We start from the raw sequence: 26,801 nt of genomic DNA, 5'->3' as shown, positions 1-26,801 counted from the left end.
CCTTATACAAAAATTTTGCATGTTTATTTGGATATGGATGTTTAAGTTATCTATGTAAAATTTCCAGTTTTCTGGTAAAAGTCATGTTTAGATTTGCACTTCTTCCACTTTGTCGTTGCTTCTTGGCTCTGTTTGCCTTGGAAACATGCTCTTTGCTCCTTTCATCTGTTAGATTGCCATTTTCATACTGATTTTTCAGAACTATCTGTAAATTAAGGAAATTAACCCTGGTACATATTGAAGGTGTTTTTTTAAAGTTCTTTATTTTACAGTGTATTTTTGGCTTATAGTAATGAATATCACTTTAACTGTCAACATTATTGATCCTTTATAGTTTTTTGGAATTATATTCTTCTACATTCATCCCAGTGACCTGCTTGTGGTTATATATTGTGACTTTTTAAATTTAATTTTTTCTGTATTTTAAAAGTTTTCATATATATGTACATAGTCATTATAAGAAATGTTTAAAAATTAAAATGAATTATATTCTCCTCTCCAGAACTGATCACTCATTAGATTTGATGTATTTTATTCTAGTCCTTTATGTATGCATCATACTTTAATTAAAAGAAATAGGCAACTATTCTACCATTTCTGAATAGTCCTTGGTTAAAAATGGCACCTTTTAAGAAACAGAGCTGAAGATTTTGGCTCTAATTTTTACTAAGAAAGCTCAGACAGTAAACTAGGAAACTTTTCTCAGTGACTGTATATACAAAATCAAACTTTTGGATATGTAATCTCTCATAGAAAACTTTTTTGGATTACTACCACTATGCCATATGTATAACACAATTGTTGTTCAGTTGCTCAGTCATGTCCAACTTTTTGCAACTTTTTGCATGGACTGCAGCATGCCGGACTTCCCTGTCCTTCACCATATCCTGAAGCTTGCTCAAAACTCATGTCTATTGAGTCAGTTACGCCATCCAGCCATCTCGTTCTCTGTCGTCCGCTTCTCCTCCTGCCTTCAGTCTTTCCCAGCATCAGGGTCTTTTCTAGTGAGTCATGTTTTTGCATCAGGTGTTCAAACTATTGAAGCTTCAACTGCAGCACCAGCCCTTCCAATGAATATTCAGGATTGATTCCCTTTAGGATTGACTGCCTTGATCTCCTTGCAGTCCAAGGGACTCTCAAGAGTCTTTTCCAACAGCACAATAGTCCTTTGAAGTTTGTTTTTTAGAATGAAAAGTGAAAGTGTTAGTTGCTCAGTCATGTCTGACTCTTTGCAACCCCTGGACTCCAGCCTGTCATGGGATCTCCCAGGCAAGAATACTGCAGTGGGTTACCATTTCGTCCTCCAGGGGATCTTCCCCACCCAGGGATCGAATCGAACCTGCATCTTCTGCATTGCAGGCGGATTCTTTATAGGCTAAAGTGTCTTTAATTTGCTTGTCCATAAATAACAAGTAATTCTTGGTTAAAGAATTCAAATAACAAAGGACCATATAGTGTATGATTCCATTTACATGAATTGTTCATAATAGACAAATTCATGGGGACAGAAAGCCAGTTAGTGATTACCTAGTACTGGGAAGAAGAGAGGAAAGTGAAGAGTGACTGCTGATGGATAAAGATTTCGTTTTGGAGTTACAAAGTGTTTTAAAATTGTGGCAATGATCACACAGTTCTGAGAATATACTAAATATTGAATAGGACATTTTCAGCTCCTCAACTGTATAGTATATGATTTATCTCAGTGAAGTTGTTATGAAAAATAAATTCAAGTAATACATATGTGTCTAGATAGAGTAAATATTTCTAAGAGTAACTTTTATAAATATTCTGAAAATAAATAAAGTGCCACCTTTATTACGTTCAAAATTCTGGTAAAATCATAGGTCAGTTTGTCAGCATTCTGTTCTGATCCATTGCTCTCGGTGACTATTTCTGCGTGTGGCCTCACTTTAAAAAGTTAAATTGCTCATGCATCTAGAATTTGCTTTGTTTTAGGAATGAGGGTGAGGAGTCAGCTTTCCCCCAACACTGTTTTTGGAATAGCTTATCTTTCCCCCCGTGATTTGATGCGCTGCTCTTTAGTTCTTCTGGGTCTGTGTTACACATTTCTTGCATCTTCATAGTCTTTGCCTCCGTGCATTTTCCAAGATCCTAGTTTGTGTTCATTATCATTATTCTGAATTCTTTTTCTGAAAGGTTGCCTGTCTCCACTTAATTTAGTTGTTTTTCTGGGCTTTTATCATGTTCCTTCATCTGGGACATAATCCTCTGCCTTTTCTGCCTGCCTGACTTTCTGAGATTTGTGGGTTTGTTCTGCAGGCTGCAGGGTTGTAGTTCTTCTTGCTTCTTCTGTCTGCTTTCTGGTGGATGAGACTATCTAAAAGCTTGTACAAGCTTCCTGATGGGAGGGACTGGTCGTGGGTAGAACTGGGTCTTTGCTCTAGTAGTGGGGGCAAGTTTAATAGAACTTGAATCCGTTTGTCTGCAGATGGGTGGAGCTGTGTTCCCTCCCTGATCAGGGTTTGGCATGAGGGGACCCAGCCCTGGAGCTTACAGGCTGTGCGGTGGGCTGTTGCTGGCCTCTGAGAGGGCTTCCACCCCACACCGCTGTTGCCAGTGCCCTTGTCCCTGGCAGGGAGCCCCAGCACGCCTCGCCTCTGCAGACCTGCCAACACTGGCAGACAGGCTCTGTGGTCACTGCTGCTTTCCTCTGGGTCCTGCTCCGCACAGGACTTCACGTGCCCTCCATGAGGGAGTCTCTGCTTTCCCCCGTCCTGTGTAAGTTCTGTAATCAAATCCAGCAGACCGTCACAGTCAGATTCTCTGGGGATTCCTAGTCCTGTTGCCAGACCCCCCAGGACGCCAACCCTGATGTGGGGCTGAGAACCTTCATTCCAGTGGGAGAACGTCAGAGGCGTAATTGTTCTCCAGTTTGCGCATCACCCACCGGGCAGTTATCGGATTTGATTTTTATCATCATTGTGCCCCGCTTACCATCTCATTGTGGCTTCTCCTTTGTCTTTGGATGTCGGGTATCTATTTTTGGTGGGTTCCAGAGTCTTCCTGTCGATGGTGGTTCATCAGTTAGCTGTGATTTCAGTACTGTCACAAGAAGAGGGATGTCCTTCTACCGGGCCACCTTGGACAAATCTCCTCACTTGTTTCAAAGTCTTCCCAGCCATTTCCTGGATATTGTCTTGTTAATTCATGTCCCTCCCCTCCCTTCCCCTCCCCCTGACAATGATATCCTTTTAGATAACTCATTTTTTCTTTCTTTCAGAGGACTTTCCTGGTAGGATAAAGACTAAAGCGGACATGGCTTTGCCGTTGTTGTTCAGTTGCTAAGCCGTGTCCAAATCTCTGCGACCCCATGGACTGTAGCATGCTAGTCTTCTCTGTCCTTGGGATTATCCTGGCAGGAATGCTGGAGCTGGTTGCCATTTTCTTCTCCATTTGACATAGCTTAGGCTGCTTTAGTGAAACAGCACAAACCGAATGGCTTAAACAACAGACATTTATTTCTCACAGTTCTGGATTTTGGGAGGCCTGTGATTAAGGTGTCTGGTGAGGAATCTCTTCCTCCATGTGTAAATGGATGCCTTCTTGCAGTATCTTCACATGTTAAAGAAAGAGATATCATGTCTCTTCTTTAATGGCACTAATCTTGTTTATAAGGGCTCTCCTCTGATAACCTTATTACCCGCCAAAGGCAGTGGTAGTGGTTTAGTAGCTTAGTCATGTCCAACTCTTTGTGACCCCATGGACTGCAGCACGCCAGGCTTCTCTGCCCTTCAGTATCTCCTGGAGTTCGCTCAAACTAATGTCCATGGACCATCCAACCACGGTCCATGACATCCATGGACCATGGCCATCCAACCATCCTACCTCCAGATACCATCACCTTGGGGATTAAAACTTCAACATAAGAGTCTGGGGAGGGGGGCAGTGGTTGGCACAAACGTTCAGTCCATAGCAGTGCTGAGGCTAACAAAGTTAAAGGATTAGGTGATTGAGCAGAATAGGGCTCTAGTAGCATCGTCTTCACAGGTGGGACCAGGAGAGTATATGAAGACTTTTGCATTTATAGAAAATCAGTCTGGTGATAAAGTGGTAGCCAGTCATTTGTATAGATTCATAATTCATTTAAGATTAGTAATTGATAGATATGTCAATAAATTTGAACTATAAAGAGAACTATTATGAATCTATACATAACATGAAGTCTTCATAGCTCAAGAGAAAGAGTAACTCTGAATAGCAGTCTTATGATATTTTTTCCTTCCTCCTAGATTTAAACAGTCAAGTTAAATCAAGCTGGGTAATCATGGCAGAAGGTGGATTCGATCCCTGTGAATGTGTTTGCTCTCATGAACATGCGATGAGAAGGCTGATCAATCTGGTGAGATGAACAGGACAGTCCTATTCAGAACTGAACTGTACCCCCTCTGTCTTGTTTTTGGGAGAATGTTGGTTATTGGAAAATTTTCATCCAATGGGCTCTAAAAATTACTTCATAATGAAAATTCCACAGTGGCTTAAGTCATAATAGTTACAGTGCTTGCCAGCATTTCTTGTTTTGTTTTTCCGAGCATTTCTTTTACTAGAGATGAAAACAGATTGCTGTCTTCATTTATAGTAGATTTATGTTGGTGGAATTCACCATCATGAGTGGGAAACACACATTTATGTAGACTTTTCTGTATTAATGCGTATAGTTTTTGGTTATACAGAGCTCGTTTACCTGATAAGCTATTATGAAATCACACATCCTCTTATGATATAGTTCAAATCCTACTCTAAAAAATGGCATGACAATAAAGATTTCTATATAGATCATTTCCAAATCCAAAGCAGTTATTTGACAGAGACAGATTTCTGAACAAGTTTTTGATAGGTTCTATTGGAGTATAGTGAGATTTCAATTGTAGGTTTTTAAAGACTTTCCTAGTCTATAACCTTAAACGCAAGGCTGTTTATGTAATATGCAATTTTTACATATATATATAATGTATACATTGTTTATATATTATACTTTATATTTTTATGTACAAAAGGAAAGCCTTCATTAATAGTCACAATAAAATACAATTGACCCTTGAACAACAAACCCTTGAATGGGTTTGAACACTGAGGGTCCGTTTATGTGCAGATTTTTTTCAGTAGTAAATACTGCATACAGTACTGCATGACCCGCGGTTGGTTGAATCTGAGGATGTAGGACTGCTTGTTTGGAGGAATTGCAGTACAGAGGGCCGACTATAAGTTACACGTGGATTTTCAGCTGTAAGGAGGGTTGGTGTCTCTACCTCCTCATTCAAAGGTCAGCTGTATGTTATTACTATGTTATTGATTATAACATTTTGTTTGTTTATAATAATCTTGTACGGGGTATATTATTATAGTCCAGTTAATAAAGGCTGGTTCAAACATTTGCTGAAATACTTGAATTGTTGGTAGTTAATTAGCAAGTTTCCTGCTCACTCAGTGTGTATGTAAAGTAATCAGAAGTGCATTGATTACCAATGATACTCCTTTGAGAGTTAGCTTATACTAGGACTTATGATCTTTAAAAATGCTTTAAGAGAGTAGAGATGAACTAGGAACTTAAAAATTAAATCAGACTTTTTTTTTAATCTTCATTTTTATTTTATTTTTTTTTTAGAATAACATATTTATTCAGCAATCCCACAGAAAAGAATCCCTACAGATAAAAATTGAGTTTATGAATTATATAGTTCTCTACTAGGAGAAGGCAGTGGCACCCTACTCCAGTACTCTTGCCTGGAAAATCTGATGGATGGAGGAGCCTGGTGGGCTGCAGTCCATGGGGTCGTGAAGAGTCAGACACGACTGAGTGACTTCACTTTCACTTTTCACTTTCATGCATTGGAGAAGGAAATGGCAACCCACTCCAGTGTTCTTGCCTGGAGAATCCCAGGGACGGGGGAGCCTGGTGGGCTGCCGTCTCTGGGGTCGCACAGAGTCGGACACGACTGAAGCGACTTAGCAGCAGCAGCAGCAGTTCTTTACTGAATCAGACTTTTTTGAGTATAGAAATATGGCAGTATCATCTCTCTGATAACTTGACATAAAAATAGATTGTCTGAATAATCCCTTCAGTCATGTCTGACTCTTTGTGACCCTGTGGACCATAGCCCACCGGGTTCCTCTTCTGTCCATGGGATTCTCCAGAGAAGAATGCTGGAGTGGGTTGCTGAGCCCTCCTCCAGGAGATCTTCCTGACCCTGGGATTGAACCAGAGTCTCTTCTGTCTCATTCATTGATAGGCGTGTTCTTTACTGGGAGCACCACAGGGGAAGCGCCAATCTGAGGAGAGAAGAGTTTAAAAAGTACTGTCTGGGAGCTCCCTGGCAGTCCAGGGGTTAGGACTCCACACTTCCACTGCAGCGGGCCGGGGTTCATTCTCTGGTCTGGTAACTAAGATCCCACAAGCTATGTGGTCCAGCAAAATAAATTAGTAAATAAATCTCTCCTGTTTATTTATAATGTTTAAGCTGATAGTTTTAATATCTTAATTCAACCAAATATAAGGCAGACTTTTTTCAAATCACTGTGGTGTTAGGAACAAAAGATAGACTTGTCATCTATTTGTAGTAAAATTTCTCAGGATATTATTTTTAATGAGGATTGCTACCTCTTCTTATTTTGTAGTATAATACTTTTTATCTTTAACGCACTTTATTTTATTCGCTTTGCTGCTTTCTAAGAGCTAGCTAAAACTAAGCCCTGCTCTTAAGGGTTCCCTGTGCAGGCCTCTTCTCTTTAGTAGATTGTCAGGGAAGCCATGTTTAGCTTGGTTTTTAATGAGCATATTGTTTCATGTTTGATGGTATATTATTTATAGCAATCTTGGTTTGAAATAGTTATTTTGTGATAAAATGGATTTCAGATTTTATAAATCTTTTAAAAGATCCACATCTCAGTGTGTGCTAGATATTTTCACATCAGTACAAATTGCTGATGAATGATCTGCTTGTGTATAGCATGCTGATAGTTTGACAGATGTTGAATTGTGCTGTTTAATTTTTATTTCGTTTGTATTCTTCTATTTAAATTCAGAATCAAGCAACATTCTGGGGTCATAACTACTCTTCGCTGGTGTTTAGTTCGGTCGCTCAGTCCTTGTTGGTATTTAAGTGCTTTCTAAACATTGTTTCTAAAAAAGTGTCTTTAGAAATATGGTCTCTAAATTCAGAAATTCAAATATTTCTGAATAATACTATTTATAGTAATCAAAAGTTATAAGCATCCTAAATGTCAACTAGTAGAGCAGTGATTATATCATGGAAATTATATGATAAAATCTTGTTTGCAATAGTTGTATTTGAAAAATATTTAAAAACACAAGGGAAATAATGTGTGTTATATGAAATGAAAAAAAAAGATACACAGATGGTATTTAGTATGATGTTGCTTTTGTGAGCACACACACCTCATATAGATGTGTGCATAGGAAGAATAGAAGAGAATACATCCAAATGTTAAAATTGGCAATCTCTGGGTTGTGGAATATAGGGTGAGACTTCTCTTTTATAGTTTCCTGTGTTTTCTGTGACAATAAATCTTATAATCAGAAAAAGGGAATCTAATGGAAGCTGTCAACATTCTCATTTAAATGTTATCAGTGTCCCTTTTGTGACACCAGGCGTCTTTCTGCCTCTCATGCATGTGCTATGTCCTACTGACACTTCACAGGGTCCTTTTTTCGCAGTACCTCTTGTCTTATTACCTTGTAGAGCTCTTAACTCTACAGCCTATATTTTAAAAGCAGCTTATCTGCGTTTAATATAATTTTTCTATATTAGTTATAGCTACCAGAATGTAGATGTCTCCATGCTCAGGAAACTCACAGGTATAATAATACTGTGTTATAGTGTGATGACAGGGCAGAGATTTGTATTTTTTTAAAAACTGGACATTTAATTTATCTTTGTAATAAAGTAACATCTCATTAATTTCAAGTCCTAATTTGGAACTTTTGTTATTTTCAACTTCATGTATAATAAAATTGGATTTTCTTATAGGTTAGAGTATTACCAATTCCTGAGAATTTAAAATGTTAATAGCAAGTAAAAACTTGAAACCTGAGGATTTTAATGACTGGTTATGGTTAGCTCATTAGCTGTATGTTGCTAATGAGCTGCAGTTTTGTTTGGCCTATTCTGTGGAAATAGGTGGGCTTTGCCAAGGAATATATTCAGCTTAGGAGCAGTTAAGATTTTACCATTAATTCCTTTCCATTTTAATAAAGTACTGTTCATTCACAATTAAAAATTAATTTATCTTCCTGACTTAGTAATTATATCAGTTGTAAGTTCTTCCTTGTAAGTAATAGAAGTTCTAACTGATTTAAGCAGAAAAAGGACATATTAAAAAAGTATTATGTGGCTCACATTGAACAGACTGGCATGGAAAATGATCAAAGGGATCAAAGCGAATGTAAATACAAAAATGAGCCCATGCTTTTAAAACTGGCCCAGCCAAAAAGCTGCTGCTCCTGAACGTCAGACTTTTTGTATATTCAGCTGTTGATACACTATCTCCATTTGGACAAATAGTAGACATTTTATACTTGATGTGTGCATAACTAGACTTTTCTCAGCCCCAACCTTATACTTCTGTCTTCTCTCTCTCTCTCTCTTTTGACCGCGCCATGCAGCATTTTAGTTCCCTGACCAGGGATCGAGCCTGGGCCACGGCAGTGAGAGCGGAGTGCTAACCGTAGGACTGCCAGGCAGTTCCCTGACCAGGGATCGAGCCTGGGCCACGGCAGTGAGAGCGGAGTGCTAACCGTAGGACTGCCAGGCAGTCCCCTGACCAGGGATCGAGCCTGGGCCAGGGCAGTGAGAGCGGAGTGCTAACCGTAGGACTGCCAGGCAGTCCCCTGACCAGGGATCGAGCCTGGGCCACGGCAGTGAAAGCGGAGTGCTAACCGTAGGACTGCCAGGCAGTCCCCGTCTGCTCCGCTCACTCCATGATTCTGCTGCTCAGGTAACAGTGTTGCATCACCTTTACTCTGTTCTTTCAGCCCAGTGGCTAACGCGGAAACCAGGGGTCAGTTTTAAAAAGTCCCTCTGGATCAACCTTAAAAGTATATATCCAGAATCCATCCCTTTCTCACACTTGCAGTGCAACACCCTAGTCTAACCTACACTGTCATTTTTGCCAGGACTATTGAAATTAGCCTTCTTGTCCGTCTCCTTGCTTCTATCCTCTGGTCATCTCCATTCTCTTCAACTGTAGTCTCACTACAGCAGCTGAAATGATTTATTTCTGGTAAGTCAGGTAATAGACCTCCTTTACTCACAGCTATGCAGTAGCTCCCCATTCAGACATTTGTAGTAGAAAAAAAACTAGGGACTTCCCTGGCGGACCAGTGGTTAAAACTCTGCACCCCCACTGCAGGTGGCACAAGTTTGATCGTTTGTTTGGGGGACTAAGATCCTGCATGTCATGCTGTGCAACCGAAAAAAAAAAAAACCCACAAAATTTATGTGGCCCCGTGTAATCTGTCCCCCTCTACTGGTTCCCCTTTGCTCACTTAGTTCTACCAGTTGCCATTCCTGAAAAATAACAGGTCACATCCAAAGGATCAAGAGTCTAAATGACTTTAGACTTCTCAACAGCAAAACTGGAAGGTAACAACACAATGGCTTTAAATTGTGAAGGGAAATTATTACCAATCCATCATTCTATATCCAACCAAACTGTCAGTCAAATAGGGTCTTCAAAAATTTTGCCTCGTGTACTGTCTCTTTCACTGCTGGGCTCTGGTTTGATCCCTGGTGGGGAATTAGGATCGTACAAGTCCCATGGCATGGCCAAGAAAAAAGAGGAAGACATGGAGGTAAATGCTAAAATAAAATAATCAGCTCAAAGTTGAAAGTGGTGTGCCTCTGTGGAGGCGGAAATAGGAAGTGGTGAGGAAATGCTCTTTTGGAGAATAAATTGATAGAACAGTTTAAGTTGCTTACATGCATAACTAATAAAAATTAAAGAGCAAAATCCTTACAAGTTTGTGAATACAAAAAGGTGTGACTTGTGGATAACTAATTATGTTGTGTGTCTTTCCCCCTCTGTGGAATATAACGTGCTACCAGGCAGAAACCGGGATGACTGCTTTTTAAAGGAAAGTGGAAGATATTCATGGGAGGACTACTAGTTGGGTATTGAGGACCAAGACAGAAGCCAGGGTAACCCCAGCCTCTATAGTGGATGTGAAATAGGAAGGAAAAAAAGGATGCCTGGTCCGAGAATGGAATGCACTAGTAAGCCTTAAAATGAAGCCTTCCCTACCTGGAGCCTTAAGAGGTTCTCTAGGCTGTCTGCATGGGTCCCTGGAGAAGGAAATGGCAACCCACTCCAGTATTCTTGCCTGGAGAGTCCCATGGACAGAGGAGCCTGGTGGGCTGCAGTCCATGCAGGCTGCCTGCATGCTTCCTTGATAAGGGACACTGTTTGTATACCCTAAGTGCTCACCCAGCCTAGTCCTTCATTAATAAATATGAACAGAAAAACAAGCAAAGAGTTGAAGAAAACAAAAGTACTACAATGTGGTCTCAGGTACAGCTACATTAGAAGACAAGAGGAAACAGATCCTTCTACTATGAAAAGTCATAATGGGGAGTTCCTTGGTGGTGGCCCAGTGGGTTAAGAATCCACCTGCCAATGCAGGGGACATGGGTTTGATCCTTGGCAGGGAAACTAAGTTCCCATGTGCCACAACTACTGATGCCCAGGTGCTCTAGAGCCTCTGCTGCTCAACGGGAGAAGCCACCACGACGAGAAGCCCAAGCCCTGCAGCTGGAGAGCAGTGCAGCGGTGAAGACCCAGTGCAGCCAAAAAACCAAAAACAAGTCGTGATAAATGGAGAGCTGTGAATGCTGACCCGTGCAAGTGCGTGTGCGGGTCTTAAGTACCACTGGCAACATGATTATTTTAAGTGGTAAAGTTACAATGTCACCAAGTTCTTGGTGGAGTTAAAAACAAAATTAATATCTTCCCTTGATTTAAATGTGAAAGTCCAGTTAAATTCCTCAATAATTCTGTGTCAAGTAAAACCACCCAAAAAATAACTGTGTTAGTCTTTGAAATGGGCTTAGATTTTAGGCCCAGGTTTTTCACTTACATGAATATGTGGCAGGACCTTTGAAAGCTAGGGGGGATACCAGCCAGTCACAACAACCAGAGAGCTGCTTCACAGATGTCCGGATGCCCTGGTACTGGCCCACTTGAAAACCTTTGAATCGGGGGAGAGTTAGGCTTCGTAAAAAAAGGAAACCCAAATAAGCTGAAGGCAGACGTGAAGAAGAGAAGCGTGGTTAATAGAAAGCATAAAGTAAAATGTCATGTGTGAGTGGATTATACTCACTTATTGAAAGAGACAGATTGGAGTTTTTAAATGCTATTTACAGGGGAGATAGACACTGAAAACAAACTATCGTAGATAAGTGATAAACTAGTGGAGGGGGGGAAGCTGTCCCAAAAGGATGTGGTGTTAATCTCAGACAAAATAGACTCCAAAGCGAAAACAGTTGAACACAGAAATGATACTGTCAAAAAAGAAAATCCATCGTGTTTGTAATAAGCTATTTATGTCCCAAACAACAGAGAATGGAAAAACTATTAGAAATGAAAGAAGAAACATACTTTGGAAGTGTCTGAGAAATGTTAGTGAAAGCCATTTGCCTTTGCAGGTTCGGGTTAGAGGGTGTGTAGGTTAGGCTTCCCCGGTGGTCTTGTGGTTAGAAATCCATCTGCTAGTGCAGGGGACTCAGGTTTGACCTCTGGTGGGGGAGGATCCCACAGGGCGCCGAGCAGCTAGGCCCACGTGCCACAACTACCGAAGCCCAGGCACTAGAGCCTGAGCTCTGCAGTGAGAAGTCCATGCACCTTAACAAGCCGCCCCCTATTTGCTGCAACTAGAGAAAGGCTGCACACAGCAACTAACACCCAGCCCAGCCTAAAATAAATAAATAAATCTTAATCAGCTGGTAAAGAATCCGTCTGCAATGCAGGAGACCTGGGTTCGATCCCTGGATCGGGAAGATTCCCCTGGAGGAGAGCATGGCAACCCACTCCAGTATTCATGCCTGGAGAATCCCCATGGACAGAGGAGCCTGGCGGGCTACATACAGTCCATGGGGTTGCAGAGAGTTGAACGCCACTGAGCGACTAAGCACAGCCCCCAAAAAAGAAGAAAAAAATGTGTAGGTCAAGGTAACATTTGTAAATATGTGGAAGACGATCTAAGGAATATATCTCAGATTCATAACAGTGGTTATATTGGAGAGAGTTTGACAGGAATGTAGGCACTATTTTTAAAGCCATAGAAAGTCTCTGATACTGATCCTCCTTTTTTAAAAAAATAGTTTTGTTTATTTATTTTTGGTTGAACTGAGTCTTCATCGCTGCGATGGTTTTTCTGTAGTGGTGAGCGGGGGCTGCTTTTCCTTGTGGTTTGCAGGCTTCTCATCGCAGTAGCTTCTCTGGTTGCAGAGAGGCAGGTCGGCTCAGTAGCTGCGGCTCCAGGCTGTAGAGCGCAGGCCCAGCAGTTGTGGCACGTGCGCTTACTGCGCCGGCGCCTGGGGGATCTTCCCGGGTCCGGGATCCACCGTGTCTCCTGCCTCGGCAGGTAGATTCTTTCCCACTGAGCCACCAGGGAGCCTGCGGCTTCTCCTTTTCCAGATGCGGACGCTGAGGTGCAGAGAGGTTTAGTCACTTTTCCTGAGTGTTAAAGCGGGCCAGCGAGTCGCAGAGGCACACTTGGCCTTGACGTTTAGCTCCAGCCCTGTGCTGTTTCTTCGGCATGGTGATCTGCTCTGCTCCCTGTTGGTTTCCCTCAGGTGCCTTAAAAAGCACTGTATTTGTGATCAAGGGTGGGTGGGTGGAAGGATAGGAGAAAAAAGGGGAGACTCTTCACTGTACTTTTTTTTTTTTTACTTTTTTATCTTTTAAAACTGTGTGAGTACATTACTTATTCAAGTAATTAACTTAAAAATAAAACTTTGTTAGCATTTCAAAGGCATTATAAGCAGTACAGTTAATATACAAAAATTAGGCTTTTCCCACTGAATAGTAAAGTTTTTGAATGCACTGTTACAAAGAAAATATATTCTACAATATTTACTAACCTTTTAGTAACTTTAATGAGACTGTCTTATCTTACCTTTGTTGAGTTCTAAATGGGTAGAATTTTTCTCATGTTAAAAATATATATAAAATTAGGAAAACCTGTATGTCTCCTAAGGCTAGATGGACATTAACAGCAATTCACACTCAGTACCGCTGCCTCATGAGTGCTATGCAAGGTCTGATGATTTAACTGCTAAGCTGTACCAGCACAAAGAATGCAAATCTGGTTTTCGTGCATTTTATTGCACATTTCCAATAGGACTTTTAAAGTGAATGACTTTATCTCTGACTACATTCTCACAGGAGTGTTTTAAATGGCACATTACATACAGTGGTTCAGTTCAAGGCTGGTAAAACTGTGGTGCAAAGAATGCCCACTTTGGGGTGCTCATGACAAAGTTTTACTTACCCTACTGGCATGTTGCCTTCCTGTGATTCAGTTACACTGTTAGGCTATACAAGGATCAGACTTCTTAATGGAGTTGTGTTTTGCCAGGCGTGTGTTTGCCAGGTTTTCTTTGCCAGGTTCTGCTAATGTTCAGAAACATTAAAAAATGGAGGCGTTATCCGACATTACTGATATCTTTCTATCCTAGCCTAATACTCTAATTAGAACTCTAATGCTTTACTCATTAGATACTGGCTAATAAGACTTAAAGAGCTGGATAGGAATGTGCAGTAAATCCCTTTCAGTTAAAATCAGGTATCTTTATCATGTTACATATAATTCTGTGTTTCATTACTTGATTTAATGGTGGTAATACATCTGTTGATAAATATTGGTTTTTACTGATGTAGTAGTAGAATACTATTAGACAGGTAAAAAGACGTCAACACAAAATCACAATCTAATTATAAATCATTCTTCTAAGTTGTATAATTTTTGTGTGTGTCTCGGAGGGTATTTTTTTTAAAGGGGTGTTTCCTTATAACTAATATATCTAGTTTGTTTTGGTTTTTAAAAAATCACTTATATTTCCTGACAACCATAAAGATGGCCTGGAGAGAGGCTTTTTCAATTCCCACTGAAGCCACTTGCAGAATTATTTTATTTTTATCCTCTTCTGCTCTCATCACCTCCTTCTCCTGTTCTCCTCCACTGGCTGTCTCTTGGCATACAGTTTCCTCTATTAATGATAGGAGTTCCAGAAGGAGACAACAGATGGATTTGGAAATGTGAATTTAGATTATGTTTTGTGTTTTTCCTCTTCTGTTGTAACCTAAGATTTGGAATGCAGATAATTCCCTTTTTGTTTGTTGAGCTCTGTAGTTCAGCCCTTACCTAAACAATGTACCTGAAACTTCAGCATCTTTAATTTACTTAAACTTGTTTCTGTATTAAAGTACTATAAGCATGTGCTCTGGGAGATCATTGGTTCAATTCCCTTAAAAGTCTGAAGGCCTTGTAAATTGTGACTAATGTCCTCTGTACTTAAATAAATCACATTAAGTAAGACCTGTTATTGGCCTGGAAGTTGTATGCCTAAAAGTTTAAGAAACTTCTCTACCCAGGAAATGTTACCTACTGCTGGTATCTTTTCCTCTTAATATATTTTTTGTAAAATGTTTAATTATTGAAATAAAAAATATAGTAATATTCTTTCAAAAAAGCAATCAACATGTTAAAAGTAAGACCAGACTCCTCACTCACTTCTGTGTATCTGGCAAATTCCTACTTCCCTAGATGAATTTGGTATGCATTTTCCCAGATCTTTCTGACAAACATTTAGATACTATGATATATATATTTTATCCCCAATTTAATAATATTGAGCATCTTCCATGTTGCTATAAACATTTTTAATAATACAGTTGACTTTTGGTTTTTACTTTTGTCAGTAAAGGAAATGTTCATGTATTTCCTTCTTTCAAATCTTAATGTTTTTTATCAATATCATCTAGCCACTGGAAAACTAAATAGTCCTGTGATTTATGGTACAATTGATCTTACCAGTTAGAAACTGTTGACCTTGAAAAGAAAAAAGTCAGTTATTTTACCAGCAAAAATGAATTTATTCGGGAATAGCAGACAATTGCAATTCAGGACAAGCAAGCCACAGTGAGAGTCATAGGCAAGTCCAAGGAACATTATTTTATAGAGAAAAAGGAGAAAGTTGGGGGGAGGGGGTCATTCTGAACAAAAGCCCATTGGAGAAAAGTGAGAGTTCAGGGTGATGATGGTTTCTCATTGGCTGAGTTGCTGGGGTGATCGGTTTCTTACAGGAGATGCAACCTACACCGTGTACCGTTGGGGCCAAATTTAATGTCTGTTGTACAGAGGTCTGTGACAATCGCATCAAATTGTTGGCATCAAATTGTACTGCGTGAGAGCTCTCCCTTCTGGCCTCCCGGTTTTCCTTTGTTTTCACAGAAGGGGGGTTATGTTTTATTTAGAAGATAACAATAACTAGTGCATGTCTTCATGGCCCAAAATTCAAGGAGTACTAAGTGTAGAAAGGGAAAAATAAGAATCTCCCTATGTTTGCCAGCCTCCCATTGCCACTTTACTGTTATAAGCTATTCATAGTTTCCTTTATATTCCCATTATGGGGACTGTATAACAAATTACCCTAAAACTTAGTGGCATAAAAAAACCTTTTAATTAAGTTGACAAACTCTGTCTGGAGTTCACACAGAGCACAGTGGAGATGGCTAGTGTGCTGCATGATGTCTGGGTTCTTAGCTGGAAGCCGGAGAGGCTGGGAGCAGGAAGAGCGTTGAAGGCTTGCTCACTTGCTGTCCGGCAGTTGATGCTGGCTGGTGGCTGAAACCCTGCCTCGCGCTGTCAGCCAGAACACCTACATGTGGCCCTTCTTGTGGCTTCTTGGCTTCCTCACAACACAGTGGCGTGATTCCAAGGGCAAGCATCCATCCCAGGAGAGGATGAGGAAGGGAAAGAACCAGGCAGTGGCTGGATACTTGTGACAGCCTAGCCTAAGATGTCACATGTAACACTTCTGCCATACTTCTGGTTGTAGCAGTCCTGAGCCTGCTCAGCTTCAAGAAGAGGGGCAGCAGACGTCACCTCTTTTTTAAATTGAAGTATAATCGATAACTAACATTAGTTTCAGGTGTATGACTTACATGTATTGGGAAATCACCACCACAGTAAGTTTAGTTAACACTTGTCACCATGCACAGTTACAGTATGCGTTTGTATGTATTGTATGTACATAATTTTACTAGTGATGAGAACTATTAAGATCTACTCTGTTAGCAGCTTTCAAGTATGCATATGGTATTATTAACTATAATCACTATGCTGCAAATTATATCCCTATAACTTAATTATTTTATAACAGGAAGTGTATATTTTGCCCTCCTTCACCCATTTCACTCACCTGTCACCCCCAAAGCCCCCCCATCTCTGGCAACCGCCAGTCTGTTCTCTATATCTTTGAGCTCTATCTTTCGTTGTTTTAGTTCCACATATGGTATTTGTCTTTCTGTTACTTATTTCACTTAGCATAGTTCCCTCAAGGTCCATTCATGTTGCCACAGAAGGCAAGATGTTGTTCTTTTTTAAGGCTGAATAATAATTCCATTATGTGTGTGTGTGTGTGTGTGTACATCCTGGAGGAGGGCATGGCAACCCCCTCCAGTATTCTTGCCTGGAGAATCCCGTGGACAGAGGATCCTGGTGGGCGACAGTCCATGGGGTCTCAAGAGTCAGATGTGACTTAGCTACTAAACAACAACTTTTGCATATTTGTTTTTGCTCTTGTTGCCTTTGCTTTTAGAGTCATCCAAAAACTTATCACCAAGACTAATGTCAGGGAGCTTACCACCTATGTTTGCTTCTATTTTTATGGTTTCAGGTCTTTAATTTATTTTGAGTTAATTTTAAACCATTTTTGAATTAAGAGAACTAAATGTGATCAGATATAATTAGATTCTAGCTATCTCTCGGTTGAAACATTGGGCTTCCTCAGTGGTGTGATTATGCAGGAATTCTTGAATGTAACTTTGTATTTTGTCATTTCTTTAAAATTCTCCTTTTGTTATTTGGCAATGTATATCAAAACTTAAAATGTATGTACCTTCATCATAGTAACTCTTCTCTATATTCTAAAGAGATTAATCATGTATATAAGAATGTTTTTATAGGAACATTCACAACATTGTTTTTCATATACAAATTTGGGAATGATGTATTTAAATGGAATGTGGGACAGTATTAAAAATTAGGTAGAGCTGGGTTTTGGCAGTCTAAGGTTATTTCAAGCCATCCTTATTACTGAGAACTGTATGAGGTCTGGTCAGGGAACACTGACCAACTGTTTAACCATTGATTTGAAAGTACATTTTTGCTGTTGGTTTTGGCATTTCACTTAAAAAAAAAAGTGATAACTATGAGCAGGCTTACTCACATAAACAGGCCGCCCTTTCCTGCGTAATGCTATAATCTGAAAGCATACCATGGGCCATGACCTGAGTTTTTTATATACATTTTATATTTAATTTTATATATGTTTAGTTATATCTTTTAATCCTCACAATGATATTAATATTGATAACAGACTGTATTTATTTCTTTTGTCGTTTGGAACTTTGCTTTAGAGAGTAACAGACACAGAGTTTGAACCCAGATGCCTCTGACTTTGAAGCTCCTTTTTTGAACCACTGTTCTGTATCACACTGTTTAACAGTTTATCTACCGCAGGTGGATCCTGTGCCTGGGGAGGGAGAGCACCTCCAGTATACACGAGGTTCTTGAGCAGACACAGAAAGATAGCAAATACGTTCTTGTTTAGGTTCTGCCTGAGTTGCCTCAGGCTGCTCTAGCACGACACCACAGACCGGGGCGCTCAAACAGTAGCTATTTCTCATGGTTTGGAGGCACTGGGAAGTCCAAGATCAGGGTGCTGCCTGATTTGGCTCTTTCCTTGGTTTTCAGGTAGCCACCTTGCTGTATCCTCATGTGGCCCAAAGAGACTGCGGGCTCTGCTCCCACCCTCTCACAAGGGCACTAATCCCATCAGGGTGGTTCCAGTCTCATGACTTCATCTGAACCTCATCACCGCCCAAAGCCAAAGACCCCCACCCCCAAGCTCCATCACACTGGGGAGTCGGGCTTCAGTATATGAATTTGGAGGGGTGGAGGGAATACGAACATCCATAGCAGATACCTTTCGATAATCCCAAAGAGAGATTTTCTGTTTTTCTTGTAATTTTTTTAAAGAATTTCTCCAAGCTAAGATTCCTCATAGAAGTTCCATTTATCTGCTTTTGTGCCATTCGAGTTTTCTCTTTGATCTGTGTTTTTTTCCATCAGCCTCTGACAGCCAAAGTTCTATATTAGGCTTCCTAGATAGCCTAAGAGACTATTTTAGGTTCTACATCTTCCCTAACATGAAATCTCAGTGCCAAGACTCTTATATTCTTTTTTTTTTTTTTTTTGATTTTTTTTTTGATTTTTTTTTCTTATATTCTTTTAATCTCTATTTTCTTCTTTTTTCCCAATGAAGAAAAATATTTATTCTAACCATACTATTTTGTCTCATCGATTTTGAAGCTAATTCATTTAAGGAACTTTACATGACCATCCTGGTTAAGTGGGGAAATCTAAATCTACATTTAGTTCTTCCCTGCGATCCTGGGATCAGTGTTAGTTAGGAGAAGGGTTTACCTGGGGAGCAACCATTGACTGTGAATAGTTCGTGTGTGGTTCCCTCTACTCAACTGCAATACAGAAAATATTTGAAGTTTATGGCTCCATCCTATAGTTACTGCTATGCCTGCTTCCCTTATATTGTTATCCTTTTTTAAAAAATAAAAGTACAGTTAATTTACAGTGTTCTGTTACTTTCTGTCATAAACCAGTGATTCAGTATTTTATATATATGTATATATGTATAATACACACACACACACACACACACACACACACATTGTATTTCATATTCTTTTCCATTATGGTTTATCACAGAATTTTGAATTTAGGACCTTGTTGTTTACTGATTTTTTTTTTTATTTATTTTGTTTTCACAAATGACTTCCTTTTGGAGTGGCCAAAATCAGCATCAGTAGTTCCACCGTATTCTTCAGATAAGTCAAGAGAAAACTGAGATGCACTGTCAGTTAGACCTCTGTTTAAAGAGTTTTATCAAAGCAGTGAGATTCTCTTGTTTGACTAAATGTGTTTTTCTAATTCTTTAAAGACTGCATACTTTACCCATCATAAGTGTTTGAATCTGACATACTGAATATATATCCCAGCACACTGGTTTGGACAGAATGTGTAAGTCCAGGACTAGAAATGTGGTTATGATACTTCGGCACCTCATTATGCAGAGCCGGCAGCATCGTCTGCCTGTGAACATGGAGAGCGTAGCCAGGAACCTGTGGAAGACCAGCCAGAAGCGCAGGGTCCAACTCCAGCTCGCCATGGAATGTCCCCAAGGCTCGCTGCAGCTTGGACTGGAGATGCAGTGCTTCAGTCAGCCAGGCTCTCGATGAATAATTTCTTTTCATTCTTGGTCTTGTGTGTGTGTGTGTGTGTGTGTGCATGTGTGTGCATGTGTGCAGGCGCTTTGTAACATTTTTATTAAAGCTGAAAGGGCTTCTTTCTGCAAGGCATGTTTTGTAATTTGACTTCCCACTTTCTGGCTTCCCTTATCTAGAAAAAAATCAGTTCTAAACCAACATAGCTACCACATAAAACTGACATAATTTCTATATTTGTCAATTGTATGTGAGTGAATTAGTTTTCTAGAAATTTGTATAGCAGGACAAATTATAGATTACTATTTTTTATCATAGTCCCAAAAGGAAGCTTATTCCATGTAGTGATACTGAAAGGAAGAGATCTCTTTTAGTGCTGAAGGAAAACATTGGCTGTGTTAATCTTAGAGGCTATTAGGTAATTAGATATGGTCATTTTCACCTTACTCTGAATTTGCTTCGGATTCAATTGTGTATCAGTTGTATATCAATTCACTGGAATATTTTGTAACTATTCAGAATTGTGGCTGGTTACACAATGTTTCAGTCTAATGATATGTTAATAAAAATTATGATACAACATTTTGTACATTGTAAAATAAAATAGAATTGGGATTTAAAATCTGGACTTCAGAGTTAGTACTGGATATATTAGCTAACCTCCTTCAAACTCAAATTTCTTCATCTGTAAAGAAAGAATAATAGCCCCTGCCTCCTCCAGTGAGTGTGAGGATTGTCTAAATTCTTAGTATAGTCCCTGCCACATGAAAGTTCCTAGTAAATAGTTGTTATTATACTGGTTGTAATTATGTGTGGTTTAGTGGCTCAATCGTGTCCAGCTCTTTGCATCCCCATGGATTATAGCCTGCCAAGTTGTCCTCTCTCCTTGGGATTCTCCAGGCAAGAATAGTGGAGTGGGTTGCCATTCCCTTCTCCAGGGGATCTTCCCCACCCAAGGATTGAACCTGGGTCTCCTGCACTGCAGGCAGATTCTTAACTGATTGAGCCACCAGGAACCCTGGTGATTGATTGTAATTATGTGAAACTGTGCATATTTTAAGACTAGAAAACATAATGATAATTGTACTAGGCAGAGAATTAATCCACATTAATTCCTAAGTATTCTGTAATGTTTCTTGTATTATACTGTAATACAAATAATTATTTAAATTATAATTTAATATTTATAAATTCATATCATTAAAATATATTTGTATTTAAATGTACTTCTAATATGATAATTATAAGGTACTCCTATTCCACATTGGTTAAACATATCAGTATTTTTGTTTTCTTAAGGTAAATACCCAGAAGTGGAACTGCTTGATTTATATAGTAGTTGTATTTTTAACTTTTTGAGGAACTTCCATACCATTTTCAATAGTGGTTGCTACCAATTTTTATTTCCACCAATGGTGTACAAGGGTTTCCTTTTCTCCACATCCTCACCAACACTCATTATTTACTGTCTTTTTGATAATAGCCATAGAATGCATAAAAGGGTTTTTGAATTCATTCTTTGCATGTTTAGGAAGGTTTAAGATATCCAGCATATTTTTTTTACAATAATTAAGGTCTGTTTTCCCATTCTAATTCAAATAGAACTACTTTTAGTGGTATACAGAAAAACAAGTCTGGTCATCTTAGAGAGCAATTTGTAAGATTTATTCTGATGTTTTAGATGAGGTCATAGCTTGTCTAGCATGGTAATAATAATAGCTAACATCTCTTCTCTCTCGGGTTGTCACTGCATTTCATACGTGCTGTGTATTTAATTCTTACCTGTATTCAGATACAGGCAATATCCTCATTTTAGCACATGAGGAAACTAAAGCTTAAAGGTGTTAAAGAATTTGCCAAAGGTCTTGAAACTCTAGAAAGTTGCAGAGCCTGACTTTAAATCAAGATCTGTCTTTCTTCAGAGTCCAGCTAAGCACAACTGCCATGGAGTGGCTTCCCCAAATAATTGCAAGTGATGTTAAACTGCTTGAATGGAGAGAGAGTGTGATTATAAAGTAATGAGGCTGAATTGAAAAGTAGCATGCTCATTCTGTTTACTCTGTGTCATCTCTTTTAAGATATATGAGATTTATCATTTTAAAACATCCTAAAAGGCCTCAGCATAGGGTGAACATTCATAAAAGGATGATGTCTGCTTATTGATAGATGGGTCTTTTCTTTGCAGTTATCTTTTAAAATTCATAATCATATGGTTCCAAAATTAAATTTTATGTTGATAGACAAAACTTCAAATCCCATCTCATCAGAACCTACTCTATTCCTCCAACCCACTGCCCAACCGCTGTGGTATCATTTTTATTAGTTTTTTGTTTATCCAACCACTGTTTATGCAGATGTAAGCTAAAAGGAAAAAAAATTCCTTTCTTTCAAAAGGCCTTTTCTATAAAGAGAACCTGTTTTTCTCTCTTTGCTTCTAATTTTAAGTGAGAAAAAAGTCTTGTTAACAAAGTTTACTCTTTGTTTAGTCGCTCTCCTCTATGGTTAAGTGCTTTTCCCTTGGTAAGTCTAATAACATATGGCAGTGGGAGTTTCTGTCACAGGTAACTTTTAAAAATTCCTAATTTAAGTAGGTGAATTGCACCAGATCACAGTATATTTGAGTATTATGTTGAGAAGAAAAAAATCCCACCAAGCTGATCAGGCCCTGTATGTATTCTGTGTTTTTATCTGATATTTGATTTTGAAGATACAATAGATAGTGTGGTAGCATTCATTAAAAAACAAAGCATGATCTTCCTGATAAGTAGCATCCATTTTGGTGAGTCTGGTGGCTAATTTCCTTTTTTCTTATTCATTGTAGTTGAGGCAGTCCCAGTCCTACTGCACAGACACAGAATGTCTTCAGGAATGTAAGTAATGATGGGACAGGAGGAGGCTTGGTGTTGGGGTCACAATTAGAGATCAGAATATGACTGAACATTTGCCAGAAATTATTCTTAACAGTTTGCTGTTTAAGAAAATGACTCTCAGTAATGTATCTCCTACTTAAAATGCTTAATTTTTTAAGTTAAAAATGTGTTTTTTGGTCCTGCCACAAAATCAGAACTGGTTCATTGAATAAAATCATAAAACCACAGATACAAAAAAAGGAAAAGAGAAACTTCCAGAAATAAAAGATGACCACTGTTGACAGCTTGGTGTAAACCCTCCCAGACCTTTTTTTTGGACAAATAGATGAGGAACCGAGCCCTCTGGGCTCACTGAACTGAACCTCGGGGCTTTAGCACAAACCCCTCACTGTTTCCTTAGCATCTGTCTGCATCCATTGGCAACTTTGAGAGTTTGTGAGCGCGGGAAGGGGAGGCCATTTTTTGCCAAGGTTTGGACGCTTTGGGAGCCATTGGAATCATTCCCTTGGCTCTGACGTCAGTAGTCTCAAGAGGGTATGGACAGTGGGGAGGTCTCTCCATGACTTTTGAGGCAGCGGTGATGATAAAGTGAGAATCAGTGTAAGAAGGTGGATCCTGCATGGTGAATGTAGCTGGCAGACTTGGTGGCCGTAATATGAGGCATCTTTTTTCAGGACAGAAATAACCTGAGGGATACTTGGAGGGGAAATAGTAGCCAAACCAGTCCTGTACCATAATAATTTGGCCATAAGAATGGAAGTATGACATTCACAGGATGGTGAAGCCTGGCACAATTCAATCCATATATACTTACAAAAATGGGATCACTTTGTATACACTACTATATTGTGACTATATCAACATGTATTTACCTTAAAAATATTTACTAAATAATAATTCATTATGAGGATGTACCAGTGTTCAAATAATTCCCTTCTGTTGAATCTTAGGTTACTAATATATTTTTGCTGTTAATAAATAATACTTAAATAAACATCCTATGTACCTTTTAAGGCTTTTGACATATTGCCAAATTGCACTTATTAGTAGGCTAGTTGCTTGTACGTCATGTCTCTGAAGCTGAGTGCCGTTTTATTATGTATATGACGCTAAAGAAAACACAGTAAGGTATCCTTATAAAGAGGCTCGTTTCCACATTATTAATTACTGTTAGTATTGTGCGAACTGGGCATCCCATCAAATTCTGTAAATGGAACAACTTAGAGAAGTAGAAGCTAGTACAGTGCCTGGCCCAAAGTAGAAGCTTTGTCAGAAGTCAGTCCTTTGGCGCAACAGGACAATAACCATACGCCTCTGGGCAAGAAAGTAACGGACAGACGTTCCATTAGGTTTGGGGCATGATGGGTGGTGATCAGTCCCCCCACTCCAGGTTTCTTTACGTTGCCTCTTCAGTAGCATTCACTAACCTACAGTCTTGCCTCTGATAAGCAGCTCAGATTTTTGCCTCAGCAGAAAAACTAAAACCTGTTCTTCTTGTTGAAATTAATCTCATTGAACTTCTTATGGGGAAAAAAAAATTTATTGTATTTGTGGTGTTTGTGACCTTTGAGCCAGCCCCACCTGTAAACCAAATATACTCTTATTTCTGTGAGTTAAATTTCACTTCTTTAATCCAAACATAAAAGCAAGACTCTAGAGCTTGAGTATTAATTCAGTTATCTTGGCCAGTCGTCCACCACCCGCTCCGCTCACCCCAGTTCTTTTAGCATTTGGTGGAAATCCTTTCTAACAGCCACGTCTTTAAATGGTTTAAGCAGTTGTTTCCTCTGAGTGATGTGTAATTATTTTTCTGTGTATTTTAAATCTTCAGCAATGAGCTTGTGCTCATATATAATAATAATATATATATATTAATTAGGAGTCCCCACAAGCCCCCTTCTGTTTCAGCAATTTGTGAGAATGGCTAACAGAATGGAGGAAAATAATTAAATTACTGTTCCCAGTTTATTATAAAAGATGCAACAGCCAAATGGGAGAGATGTGTAGGGCAGGGTGCAGGGGGAAGGGGTGCAGAGCCTCCCTGTCTTGGGTACACCAGCCTCCTGGCTGACTCCGCGTGCCCTGGCCCAGAAGCTCTGTGAACCCCATTGTTCAGGCAGTTTATGGCGGTTCCATTCCATAGGCGTGAATGACTGGATCATTGGCCATCTATATAAGTTTAGAGAAATAATCCCTCGGGATCTGCCAGCTGTTAGATCCTCTCTCTTTTTCATCTTCCTTGCGTCCAACTAAGTTAATAGTGTCACTGTGAATATCCCATTTGACATCTTACTTCTAATACTTACTTTTCCTTGTAACCAAGGACTTAACCATTGAGTAGAATGGAACACTGTATTTTAGTGTACAAGATCCTTTTACGTTTTTTATGGTGTGACATTTTTCTAGACGATAGAGTAAAAAGTATTTATCCTCTTAAGGCAAATAATTCCTAGGCGGTGAAGGGAATGGATTTTATATCCCCTGTGTGATTGTGCTTCTTTAATACTCGGATTATTTGGTGCTACATTAATGTTTAGAATATTTAGCACCAAAAAGTTATCACGATGAAAACCATAGTGGCCGGATCATGTAGAGGCTCTTGGACTTCTCCCTGCTGACCTTACAACAGCTGCTGCTGATGCGTGTTTGTATTGGCTGCATGCGGTGCCAGGGAGTTTGAGCAGCTTATGTGTCCTGAGACTTCATGAAGAAGCCTAGGTCAGTTCAGATAGCCGGTATCTCTAATCCCAAAATACATGGTTCAGAACTCAAGCAGTTGATGAGTGTGTAGTGAAAAGATGATTTCCCGCTCACATTCCCCCATCTGTCCGGGTCCTCTCTGGGCGTTGCTGGCCTTCTGTGTGCCTTTCCAGAATCTCTTTATGCACATACAAGCAGATATTTAGTATTTGCCACCCCCCCTTTCTTAGTACCCACAGTTTTCACCTGTTTTTTCCCCTCTGTCTAGAAATAGCTTGGAAAAAAAAAATAGCTTGTTGCTTGTCTCATGTAAACGTCCCTCACCATTGTGTTAGAGCTTCACCCCAACCCCCACATACCATAATTCCTTAATTGGATACTCTTGGCAGACATTTAGCTCTGTATTCAGCTTTTTGTTAATAACCCTGCAGAGTATGTCTTTGTAAAGTACCTTCTAGATCCAGTCCTAAGTTTGTGCTACTGCTGTAAACAAGAAAAATACTGTGATCATCGGTTCAACTGTCCTGGTTCAGCTATTGGCTTTTATTCTGATATGGGTCTTAAGTTATTGGAGAAGGAGAGAATGCTCTTAATCAAACCTAGGAGGTCAGGAAAACTGTATCTGTTTAACCTTTTTAAGTAGAGAATTCTGCATGTTACTGCCCTGCAGAAATTTTAGAGGCACACTCACCTCCTCCTACCATCACCATTTCAGACATTTGCCAAGTGTTGTGCTTCTTTCGTCTTGTTGCCATTCATATCTGACCCTTCTTCTTTCTCACTTCACCGTCTTATCCAATCCAGTCATTCACACCAGGATCTTTCTGCACGTAGCCTTTTCTTGCTCTCAGTTGCTAAGTCACGTTCACCTCTTATGTGACTCCACGGACTGTAGCCAGCCGGACTCATCTGTCCATGGGATTTTCCAGGCAAGAATACTGGAGTGGGTTGCCATTTCCTTATCCGGGAGATCTTCATGAACCAGGGATAGAACCTGTGGTTCCTGCCTCGTGTCCTGCATTGCTAGCAGATTCTTTATCGCTGAGCCCCCAGGGAAGCCTAAGTTGATCCTAAAGCTGATCAGCTGGGGCACAGATCAGTAATGGCTGATGTTTATCGAATACCTGTTGTGTTCCAGGCACTGTGCTGCTTTTCATATACTGATCATTTCCGTCTTCACAACTGTTTTATGAGATGATGGTAATATTTCCATATCACAGGTTAAAAAAAAAAATCGAGGCACAGAGATTATTTATTTAAGAGGTGGTAAAGTCAAACAGCAATGAGATGGTCTCATTTTTAAAAAGTTAATGAATTAGCAGAAGTAGGAAACCATTCTTTCAAACTAGAAATGCTACCCTAGTCTAGAGAAGAAAGGAAAGAATGGAGAAAATGGAGATTTCTTTCTTACCAGACGAGAGCGGGTTGTAGGATGTTGTTGAATGAGTTAAATGAGATCATGCCAGACAGGGGAAAATAATGAGTCCCCAGAAGGACTGAGTTTGCAAAGTTGGTGAATGGCAGCCAAACTAGCATTGAACTATTGCATCAGATTCACTTGGAAAGCTTTAAAAATATTGTTGGTTCCTGACCCCACCCTGGAGGTGGTCCTGCATTAGATGATATGAGGCAGGGCCTTAGAAATGGTGCCATTGATGTTGTCACAGGCTA

The 26,801-nt window shown here is 39.6% G+C and overlaps 1 protein-coding gene across 2 annotated transcripts in view; it reads left to right on the top strand.

Annotated features, from left to right (window-relative positions):
• Window positions 1–26,801, top strand: part of SMIM14 (small integral membrane protein 14) — a 56,905-nt gene that overhangs the window by 22,348 nt on the left and 7,756 nt on the right. For both annotated transcript variants that reach the window (XM_043870928.1, XM_043870929.1), the window contains exons 2-3: window positions 4,251–4,360; window positions 22,382–22,430. In XM_043870928.1, the coding sequence (XP_043726863.1) occupies window positions 4,286–4,360; window positions 22,382–22,430 (124 nt within the window). In that variant the 5' untranslated portion in view covers window positions 4,251–4,285. The remainder of the gene's footprint in view (window positions 1–4,250; window positions 4,361–22,381; window positions 22,431–26,801) is intronic.

Source organism: Cervus elaphus, chromosome 17, assembly GCF_910594005.1.
Source record: "Cervus elaphus chromosome 17, mCerEla1.1, whole genome shotgun sequence".
NCBI classification, from domain to species: Eukaryota; Metazoa; Chordata; class Mammalia; order Artiodactyla; family Cervidae; genus Cervus; species Cervus elaphus.
Note: the sequence above shows the minus strand (reverse complement) of the source record. Positions and strands in the feature narration are given on the sequence as shown.